At 34.3% G+C, this 12067-nt stretch overlaps 1 protein-coding gene across 2 annotated transcripts in view; it reads left to right on the top strand.

The window, feature by feature from the left end:
* The window catches only part of TBCK (TBC1 domain containing kinase), a 226971-nt gene that overhangs the window by 112680 nt on the left and 102224 nt on the right, over window positions 1-12067 (top strand). For both annotated transcript variants that reach the window (XM_060148557.1, XM_060148556.1), the window contains exons 21-22: window positions 8855-8891; window positions 9890-10051. In XM_060148557.1, coding sequence (XP_060004540.1) covers window positions 8855-8891; window positions 9890-10051 — 199 coding nt within the window. The remainder of the gene's footprint in view (window positions 1-8854; window positions 8892-9889; window positions 10052-12067) is intronic.

Raw genomic sequence — 12067 nt, 5'->3', positions numbered from 1 at the left:
ATGGGACATATTCTTGATTTTCAAGAATTTTCCTTCATATCAAGTCATGTTATTTTATATGTGGTTAAGAAGGCAATAGTGAGTCAGATATAGACAAAATAAAGGATCTTGTAGAATTTGAAAAGTTGAGGGAAAAGATTTTATGTAAGAATTTTTGAAATTTTGTGAACTCAGAGTAGTTGACATGGGATTGAGGAATATTGATTCTGAGAGCCAGCAGGACTAGAAATACTTTAGCCTTCTTCGTCTGTGCCTTGCATTAATTGAGTCTACCTCGACCTCTGAAACATCATGTACAGTTCCCAGTGCTCAGGATTCTCTTCTCTTTACCTTCCACTCCTATCTCCTGGTTCCAAAACGTGTGTAGCTTTTGTTGGATGGCTTCATGAGGTTGACTCAGAATTTTGGGTTGTTGAAATACGTTCCGATTGTAGAAGCTTCTGGGCTGTTATTAAGAATGATAATTGTACTTCCTATGCTGATATCTGATATATGCCACATCTTCTGCCAGGTGTTTTAGAGCCATTAACTAATCTTCACAATAATCCTAAAGGTTCAAAGAGATATGTAGCTACCAGATGACAAAACCAGAGTTTCAAAGTTTCAAGAAAATATATGAAAATCTGCTGCTTTGAAAACCTGCTGTTTTCAAGCATCCTTTACTTGAATGGCTAGATGTACATTTTTCTAAGGGAGAGAATCATTGCAAGGCATCCATCTAATGGTCAACATGCATTTTACAGAGGTGGCTTATGGTAACTTAAATATAAAAATGCTTTTGACTTGAGGTAAACAGAAAATATGTTCATTAAAAAAATAGATTAAGAAAGTCAATTAGAAGGGACTCCCTTTTGTATTAATTTTTATTATTACTATGTATATTAGAGAGAGAGAACACATAATATGTTTGTAAATAAATCCATTTGACAAAAGATTCACCTAGAGTTTATATTATAAGAAATATTTCCTTTTTTAATCTTTTTCATTTTTATATATTTGTAAGTTTTTGAGCCTTAATTTTCTGCTCTTGAAAATCAAGTTAATGAGCCCCTGCCTTTGTTTTTCCTATTGATGTTTCTAACTTTGACATTACCAGACGATATAGAAAGACTTCATGAAATGGTTAATAACACTATACTTTCTTGATTATTGCTAGGGGGCAGTATTTACTCAGCTGACTCTTTCAGCAGACTAGCACTAGGCTAATTCAGGAACATAATTTCATGATCTGGAGAAAACAGAATGTGTGAATGTATGATTTCTTTTCACTGGGTTTGTTTCCACCTTTAAATTGGGAAGTAGCTAATATCTCTAACTTAATAAGACTAATTTTATATATTTTTCATATTTGTAAGAAAATATTTCATTATTTGTTATTTTTTTAAATTAAAACCTAAACTACCCTAGTATTCAAAATTATCTTATTTTGCTGTCTTTTTTGTATCAGACTGTATTATGAAGATATAGCAATATGCTAAGAAATTATTTAAGATGAAAATATCAGTTAAAATTTTAATAGGGAGAAATAATAGAAGGAATAAATAACAGGCATTACAGTCTCACAGAGTATATTACATATTTATTTACTTGACTTTAGTTGGTAAGCAGTGACTGGGGCTGGTGAGAACCTAGGAGTTGTTATATATTAAAGAAATTTATTCAACTTGAATTATTACTTTTCAAATATTTATTAGAATATGCTTCATTTTGCTTATTTCTAATAACTGTTTTCATAATTGTTGTCAAAGTATAGGTATATAGTTCAGCATTTCAAGTTTAATGTTTTTTCCATACTTGCCAGTATTTAATATGATGGATACACACACACACATACACACCCCAAGGAAGATTAACTGATTTTCTCTTTATTTCATATGTATTGAAAACTTCTAAATAAATTGTGTAATCTTGTGACTATTTAATCTTTTAATCTGTCCCTTTCAAATATCTTTATTATATATATTTCATTCTTTCAACAAATATTTCAGTGCCTATTATGTACCAGACATTTTCCTAGGCCCTGGTTACATAAATGGAAAAAAAAACGACAGAAATCTCTGCCCTCATTCAACTTATATTTTAGTCGGGGGCAGACAATAAAGATAAATATACTTTGTGGTATGTTAGGTAGTGATAAGTAGTGAACAAAAAACAGCTAAATCAGGGACATGGAGGTTAAGTGCTCAGGTGAAGGAGGGATTGAATATTTCAGTAAGGTAAAGCCTCACAGAAAAGGTGACTTCTGAATAAATGCCTTAATGAATTGAGGGAAAGAGCAATCCAAACAGAAGCAACAGCAAGAGCAGCAAGAGCTACAGCCCTGAGGTGTAAGCATTCCAGGGATGTCAGAGGAGCAGCCAGGAGACAAGAGACCAGTGTGACTGGAGCACAGTGAACAAGGAGATGAAGGTCAAAGAGGTAATTGAAGGGCCAGATTACACAGTCTTATAGATCAGGAGTCCCCACCCCGCTGGCCAGGGACCTGTCCGGGTCCCGGCCTGTTCGGAACAGGGCCGCACAGCAGGAGGTGAGCGGCGGGCGGGCAAGCAAGCCAGAAGCTGCGTTCTGCCACTCCCCATCGTGGCTCGTGTTACTGCCTGAACCATTCCTCCCCTCCCGCCGCCATCCGTGGAAAAATTGTCTTCCATGAAACTGGTCCCTGGTGCCAAGAGGGTTGGGGACCGCTGTTATAGATCATAGCTAGGACTTTAGCTTTTACTGTCGGTAGTGGAAAGCCACTGAAAGCTACATCTTCTTATCTAAACATTTTAACAAGATCATTCTGCCTGCTGTGGTAAGAAAAATCCAAGGAGGGGCAAGATGGAATCTAGAAGACTAGTCATGGGCTATTGTAATAATCTAGGCAAGAGATGATGGTAGCTTGAATCAGGAAATTAGCAGTAGAAGTGGTGAGCAGTTTTCATATTCTGGATATATTTTGAAGGTAGAGCTGGCAGGACTGCTGGTGACAAATGTACAATGTGGAAGAAAGAGGAGATAAGAATGATTCCACAGTTTTGTTTACCTGAGCAACTAGAAGAATAGGATCGCTCTTAACGAAGATTTGAAAGACTGTACTTGGAGGCACAGATTTTGGAAGCAGTGTCAGGAGCTTAGTTTGGGACATGATATGCATATCTATCAGATATACAAGTGGAAATGTCAAGTAGGCATTTGTACATACCAGTTTGGATTTCAGGAGAGAGGTCTGGGATAGAGCTGTAGATATAAGTCCTCACATCATTTGGAGAAAATAGAAGAGAAAAAAAATTCTAAGCACTGAATATAGGGCATGCCAATATTTAAGTCAGGGAGATAAATAGGAACCAACAAAAGAGATGGAGAAGGAGCAGTCAGAAAACTAGATGAATGTGGTTTCTTGGAAGCCAAGTTAAGGTGGGGGGCAGGTGGTTAGAGGAGGTGAGAATAGTAAATTATGTCAAAGCCTGCTGATGGGTAAAGACTGAGAATGAGAATTGACCATTAGATTTAGAAACATGGAGACCTTTGATGACCAAGAGAAGAGCAGTTCTGGTTGTGAGGTGAAGGCTAGAACCTAATTGGAGTGGATTGAGAGAATATTTAATGAATAGCTACTGCTCTTAATGAACTGTAAGATCCTTAGAAGCTAGAGCTATGCTTTCTTCACTGCTTATCCTATCAGGCATAGAGTGAATTCTCCCTAACTCTACCTTCTGTTCTATTCAGACCTCCAACAAATTCCATGAGGCCCACTCACATTAGGGAGGGCAGTCTGCCTTATGAAATCTACTGATTTTCATGTTGATCTCATCCAGAAACACCCTTAAAGACACATCCGGAATAATGTTTAACTAAGTGTCTGGGCACCTGTGTCAGTAAAGTTTACACATAAAATTAACCATCACAAGAACCATTGACTTCTGTTGTGGTTATTGCTATGGCTGCCTTTAAATCTACCAATTTGTTATTTTTATTCTATTTGTCCTATCAGTTCTTTGTTCTCTTTTTCCTTTTTATCTGCCTTCTTCGGATTTGTTGGATATATTTTTTGTGATTCTATTTTATCTCCTTTGTTAAGACACTAGCTATAACTCTTTGTTGTTTTCTTATTGGTTTCTTTAAGATTTACACAGTGGTCCTCAACCAGGGGCAGTTTTGCCTCCCATGGGATTTTTTGGCAAAGTCTGAGACACTTTTGACAAAACTGAACAAGTGCTACTGGCATCTAGTACAGAGACTGGGTTGCTACAAAAATCTTAAAACGCAAACTACACCTCCCCCTTGAAAGAGTTGTCCAACGCAAAATGTGAATAGTTCCGAGGTTAAGAAATTCTGGTTTATACTATAATTCTTTAACTTATTATAATCTGCTTCTAAGTAGTATTATACCACTTCACATATAGTATAAATACTTTACAACATATACCTCCATTTTACCCTCCTGGCATTTGTATTATTGTTGTCCTACCTTTTATTTCTACATATATTATAAGCTCCACATAAATTATTAGTTTTGCTTTAGAGAGTCACTTTTTTTCTGGTTGTGCCACGCAGCTTGTGGGATCTTCGTTCCCCGGCCAGTGACTGAACCCAGGCCCTTGGCAGTGAAAGCATAGCGTCCTAATCACTGGACTGCCAGGGAACTCCCGAGAGTCACTTATTTTTAAAGATTTTTTTTAAATAAAAGTTTTTTATATTTAACTACATTTTTATAATCCTGAGTCTCTTCATTCTTCTGTATAGGTCCAGATTTCCATGTGGTATCATTTTCCTTCTGCCTGAAAGACTGACTTCAGCATTTCTTATAGTGCAGGATTGCTGCTGATGAATTCTTTCAGTTTCTGTTTGTGTGAGAGTCTTTATTTTACCTTTCTCTTTGAAAGATATTTTTGCTGGACATACAATTCTAAGTTTATAGGTTTTTTTTTTAATTACTTGAAAAATGTCACTCCACTGTCATTTTTTGTGCCCTGTTTTTGACAAGAAAACATTCCTCTCACTGATGCTTTTACATAGTGTGCCTTTTTTCTCTGGCTGTGGTGTAAGATTTTTTGAGAAATCTGATTATGATGTACCTTGGTATAGTTTTCTTCATGTTTCACGTGCTTCAGGTTCTTGAGATTATTTACTCTATCAGATTATAGTTTTCATCACTTTTGAAAAATGTTCAGCTATTATTTCTTCAAATATTTTTTTCTGTCCCCTCTCATCTTCTCTCTGTCTTTTGCAGTCTCCAATAACATATTCAGCTGGTTGAAGTTGCTCACTGATGCATAGGACATGTTTTGTTTTTCTTTATTCCCCCTGTCCGTGTTTCATTTTGGGTAGTTTCTATTGCTGTATTTTCAGGCTTACTTATCTCTTCTTCTGCAGTGTCTGATCTGCTCTTAATCCTATTCAGTGTATTTTTTAACTCAAACATTGTATTTTTCATGTCTAGAGAGGTTTTTTGGTTCTTTTTTATATCTACTATGTCTCTACTTAACGTGTTCAATCATTTGTTAGATTTTTGAACATATGTATACAGATATAAAAAGCATTTTGAGGGCTTTCCTGGTGGCGCAGTGGTTGAGAGTCCGCCTGCTGATGCAGGGGACATGGGTTCGTGCCTTGGTCCGGGAAGATCCCACTTGCCACGGAGCGGCTGGGCCCGTGAGCCATGACCGCTGAACCTGCGCGTCCGGAGCCTGTGCTCCGCAATGGGAGAGGCCACAACAGTGAGAGGCCCACATACCACAAAAAAAAAAAGCATTTTGACATCCTTGCCTGCTATTACAAACATTTATGTTAGTTCTTTGTCCATTTTGATTGAATGATTTTTCTCCTCATTATGATCATTTTTTTTCTGCTACTTTGCACTACTGATTTTTTTACTGAATTTCAGTCATTGTGAATTTTACCTTGCTGGTTATTGGATATTTTTATGTTCTTGTAAATATTCTTGAGCTTTTTTTTGAGATGCAGCTAGGTAACATTGAAACAGTTTGATCTTTTCAAGGCTTGCTTTTAAAGTTTGTTAAGTGAGACCTGGGCAGCATAATTTGGGAGCATAATTTTGCCCCATTACTAAGGCAATATCCTTTTGAGTACTCTACCTTATGCTTTGTTTATTTCAGGGTTTTAAAAAAAATTGTAGCTAGTGGTAAGGTGAACCATGCCTGGCTTTGTGTGAGCCTGGCATGTTTTCCCCCTGATCCTTTCAGGTGGTTCCTCCCCACTTTGTGTTCTTCCTCATACACATGCTCTCTTCAATAAAAGGGATTGTTAGTTTTGTTGCTGAAGTAACTCAGGTAAGATTCCTAATGACAAACAATTGGCTTTGATCAGAAGGGTAGAGCATAATATAATTTATGTTATATCCTTAAAAGCAAGAAAAGTTAAATAATACTGATGGAACTTACATATACAGACTGTATGTTTAAATTTAAATTAGGCTGAAAATTCAGAGTTTATTATATTTTATTGTTTTCTACAACCAATACTCTATAGTGAAGTCACATACCTCTGTACTCCTCAGTTTCCCCATTTGTAATGGCTGTGTCAGTGCATATAAGTGATAATCTTGTAGGGAGCAATGGGTTTATTTCACATACAGTACTTAGATTTTAAGGTAGTCTATAACTGTACGTACGGTTCTTGACTGGCATTTAATAGCATAGATACTCAATTGTGTATAATGCAAAGAAATATTCAACTCTACTTATAAATTCACAATTGATAGGTGCTGAAAAACTATTTATTTAAACGCTATAGGTAGTACAAAAATCTTTGTCTAATAGGAGCATGCAATGACATAAAACATAAAAGTAGAGCTTTTTCAGATTTTTCTATAAATTATTATTGCTTTTTGATACTTGTTATTAACAAAGGAGATTTTACTCTACTTTTAGAAATTAAGAATGATTTCTCACTTTCAAAATCTCACAAAATTAATTGCTATGTGTGTGTGTGTGTGTGTGTGTGTTTCATTTCTAGAGAGTAAACTTAGGAAAATAAATTTGTCACTCATCTAAAGAACCAAATTATTTCATTCCTGGATCTCATTACTTTTATGAAGCTTCCTGTTAATTTAGAAAGTGGTAATAGGCATAAGCTTCATAAAAATTTTTTAATGAGACATTTTGGACATTTTTCAAATATCATCTCATCATGTTTCAAAAAATACTCAGTAAGGGTAACTCAACACTGATGAGGACTCTTCAAATCTTAGGAATATTTTATTCCTAAGAACAAAGTTCTCCTTTGAAAAGTAGACCTTTGAAATTAGCATACTAGTATTGTGTTTGGATTAGGCATTGTCTTGAGTGTAGTCTTTGATGAAATGAAAATACTCTGTGGAATAAGCCTTGGCCAAAGGATCATCTGCAGCATTTGTAATAGAGGTCATTATTTAATAGAATATTTGTGATAATAATTATAATTATCTAGATTCTCTTTTATTTTTTAAAATTTTTATTGAAGTATAATTGATTTACAATGTTGTGTTAGTTTCTACTGTATAGCAAAGTGATTCAGTTATATATATATATATATATATATATATATATATATATTCTTTTTTAGATTCTTTTCCATTATAGGTTATTACAAGATATTGAGTATAGTTCCCTGTGCTATACAGTAGGTCCTTGTTGGTTATCTATTTTATATACAGTAGTGTGTATATGTTAATCCCAAACTCATAATTTATCCCCCCTCCTTTCCCCTTTGGTAACTGTAAGTTTGTTTTCTATGTCTGTGAGTCTATTTCTGTTTTGTAAATAAGTTCATTTGTATCAATTTTTTAGATTCCACATCTAAGCAATATCATATATTTGTTGTTCTCTGTCTGCCTTACTTCACTTAGAATGATCATCTCTAGGCCCATCCATGTTGCTGCATATGGCATTATTTCTTTCTTTTTTATGGCTGAGTAATATTCCATTGTATGTATATACCACATCTTCTTCATCCATTCATCTGTCATTGTACACTTAGGTTGCTTTCATGTCTTGGCTACTGTAAATAGTGCTGCAATGAACATTTGGGTGCACGTATCTTTTTGAATTAGAGTTTTCTTCAGATATATGCCCAGGAGTGAGATTGATGGATCATATGGTAACTCTGTTTTTAGTTTTTTAAGGAACCTTCATACTGTTCTCCATAGTGGCTGTACCAATTTACATTCCCATCAACAGTGTAGGAGGGTTCCTTTTTCTCCACACCCCCTCCAGCATTTATTATTTGTAGACTTTTTGATGATGGCTATTCTGACCAGTGTGAGGTGATACCTCATTGTAGTTTTGATTTGCGTTTCTCTAATAATTAGTGATGTTGAACATCTTTTTATGTGCCTCTTAGCCATCTGTATGTCTTCTTTGGAGAAACGTCTATTTAGAACTTCTGCCCATTTTTTGATTTTTTTTTTATATAGAGCTGTGTGAGCTGTTTATATATTTTGGAAATTAATCGCTTGTCAGTCGCATCATTTTCAAATATTTTCTCCCATTCCATAGTTTATCTTTTCATTTTGTTTATGGTTTCTTTTGCTGTGCAAAAAAAGCTTTTCAGTTTAATTATGTCCCATTTGTTTATTTTTTTTTATTTCCATTACTCTAGGAGGTGGGTCCAAAAAAATATTGCTGTGATTTATGTCAGAGAGTGTTCTGCCTATGTTTTCCTCCAGGATTTTTATAGTATCCAACCTTACATTTAGGTCTTTAATCCATTTTGAGTTTATTTCTGCATATGGTGTTAAAGAATGTTTTTAATCAGTGGAGTAGACCAAAACATAGAGCTTTTTTTACCATTCAGTTTACTGGAAGTCATTCTAATTATCTCTTTTATTTCCTCTTTATCCATCCCCTGCATCCCTATCTTTTTCCACTCATAGCTCTATGCCATCCCTTGGTTTCTCACCATGTTTACTCGTAAGTATCATTTTCCCTTTTCTTTCAATATTGTATTAGCAAAAGAACAGCTTCATTCTTCCCCAGTATATTATAGTTACATTAATACTAAGCAGATTTAATTACATGAGCATCCTTATGTAATTCTAAGGTAATATAGTTGGGTAGAAATTATTTTCAATTGTTCTGACTACTAAATATCAAAAAGGTTGTTCTATAAGATGAAAACCTATCTGATATATCACGACATTCATAAAATCTCTGACCTCTATTGAAAAATAAATTAATATTAACTATAGTATTTACATAGAGTTTTGGAAGGCAACTGTTACAACCAAATCAGACTCAATTTTTAGAGATTGTCTAATAACTGATACTTTTGTTATTTCCTATCCTAGAATTCCTCTAGAAATAAACAGTTTATGTGAATATGTAATACTTTAATCAGTTACAGATATTAATACAGTGGATATGCTGCTTAAACATGTACATTTGATTAATGGAATACAATACTTGAAGTAGATCTGTATGCACTGGACTGGAAAGATGTTCAGAGTATTGATAAATGAAAAAAAGAAAGTTTCCAAAAATAAAAAATTGCTAATCAGATTTTTTTATGGGAATTTCAAAAAGCAGTTTTTAGAGTGCATAATAGAAATATAATGATACTGAATCTATAACAATACTAAAATTCTTCTAAGTATATAAACTTGTGAGAATAATATCACCTGAAAATTCTAGGAAGAAACAGAATGAATGTAACAGCTATACCAAGATTGATAGTGGTGACTAGAAAATGTCATCTATTTGATCAATCTGATTATCAGTTTTTTAAGATGCCTTAGGAAGCAGTAAATCTACAAAGCCAAATACGCATTTTATAAAAAACAGTTTGCCAGTATTTGTTCTGTAATAGTTTTGACCATAAGGGAATTACCATGTCTAGTAAAGTAGCTTGTTGTTGTTTTAATTTTTTATTTTTAATCTCAATTAATTTATTTATATTTGTCATTTTACAGATGTATTTCCACTGCACAAAATTTTCCACCTCTGGGATACCCTACTGCTTGGGAATTCCTCCTTCCCATTCTGTATCGGAGTAGCAATTCTTCAGCAGCTGCGTGACCGGCTTTTGTCTAATGGCTTTAATGAGTGCATTCTTCTCTTCTCTGATTTACCAGGTATAGATATATATAAATGGAATTACTAAGTGAAATTTAATCATAGGATAATGAGACATTCTTATAACAATTTGCAAAAATAATCATACAAGCCTTCAGAATCTCTTCTGCTTGAGCCTCATCATCCGTCTCTGAATTGTCTCCCTTGTATAGTACCTGTTCTGCTGGCCCAGCATTGTAGATATAAAACTGGGTCATAATAGTTCACTATCATTTACTTTCATGTCAGTGATGCCATCAAAAAGGTAAAGAGGGCAGGGCAGTAGGGGCGGGTGGGGTGACACATTTGCCTTGCTTAGGATAGGCCTATTTATCTCCAACTGATAGAGAGTAAATAAAGGCCACTTGGGAAGGGGTTTGAGAATCGATAAGTTTATACAGAGATGTAATTCACATGGAACTTTGCTCTCTCCTATCCATAGCTGCTTGCTAACAGTTTGACAGTTTGAGGAAAGGAGAAACCCTGTCCTCTTGGGAGAGCAAGTCACACTCCAGGGAAATTCCATTTATACAATGCAGGATAGTAAGTCAAGCTATATATTGTATTCATAAGTGAGGAGCTTGTAAATTTAGGAGTTGAATGCTTAAGTGTAGAAATATTGAATGTAGCTATGGTTTATGCTTTGATGCTTTCGCTAAAAAGATGAAAGTAATATGGTTACATAGGATATAACAATCTGTGGAAGAAAAAACTGAACTACATTTTTGTGGAAACCAAAATGTTTTTCAAGTAGAAAAATTCTGCTTTCTTCAAATAGCATTTCATTGGCTCCAACCCTTCTATGTGTTTATTGCTGTTCTCCATATTTTCAGGCAGCCACAAGTGATTGCTGAAAATAAACACACTTAAAATTATCCAAGAGATAAATTTGTCTAAAAATCAAAGAATAAAAGAAAGGTACCTTAATGCTATATATTTAATAAGTACTCTCAAAAGAAATAAGAAAACTGCTGCCTAGAAATAGAGACACAGATGTAGAGAACAAACATATGGACACCAAGGGGGAAAAGTGGCAGGGGGTGGTGGTGGTGGTGGGATGAATTGGGAGATTGGGATTGACATGTATACACTAATATGTATAAAATAGGTAACTAATAAGAACCTGCTGTATAAAAACTAAATAAAATAAAATTCAAAAAAAAAAAGCTAACTGTGAGGACTTACACTACAATAAACCTTCAAAGGGATACAAGCTTTCAGTTATAAGATGAATAAGTTCTGAGGATCTAAAAGACAACATGGTGACAGTAGTTAATAATACTGTATTGTATGCTTGAAATTTGCTAAGATAGTGAATCTTAAGCATTCTCACCACAAAACAAAAATAGTAACTATGTGAGGTGATAGCTGTGTTAGTTAATGTGATTGTGATACTAATTCCACAAAGTATATGCATATCAAATCATCCTGTTGTACACTTTAAATATGTACAATTCTTTATGTCAATTATACCTCAATAACGCTGGAGGAAAAACTAAAAAAAAAAGAAAAGAAAAGAAACCTGCTGCCTACCCCAATTTTTATTTTTAGTGGATGATCTGTACCTGGTAGTTTATCATCTTTCTGTTGTTGAAAATCTTCATCCTTTTGGGGAAAATAATAGCAAAAATTATTGGATTTATTTTAAAACTTCTACTTCCCCTTTCCCCCCAGATTAAAAGTATTCACCATCAGCTTTCTAACTTATCAAACTTTAATTAAAGTTAATTATTTCTTGTATCAACAAATAGTTGTTTAGTTCTTATGTTTTTTTTTCTGGGAGATTCTTTATGAAAATCGAGCTCTCTCTCTTTTTTTCCTATTGGTGTTGAACAGTTACAGAAAAGCTAGTTTTGCAAACTACAAATACTGTCTGTACCGTGCAGATATTTTCCTGTTGTTTCTAAATTGCCAAAGTAAGCAGAGGATGATTGATTAGAATTAAAAGAATTTTTCTGGTCAGGTCTAAAAATTATATGTTAGGAATGATGATTGTGCAAGTAAAGTAAATTTAATACCTTTCCAATTTTGTGCAT

The sequence above is a fragment of the Lagenorhynchus albirostris genome, chromosome 4 (assembly GCF_949774975.1).
Source record: "Lagenorhynchus albirostris chromosome 4, mLagAlb1.1, whole genome shotgun sequence".
In the NCBI taxonomy this organism is placed as follows: Eukaryota; Metazoa; Chordata; class Mammalia; order Artiodactyla; family Delphinidae; genus Lagenorhynchus; species Lagenorhynchus albirostris.
The sequence above is the reverse complement of the archived record's forward strand: the minus strand, read 5'-3'. Positions and strand labels throughout refer to the sequence as shown.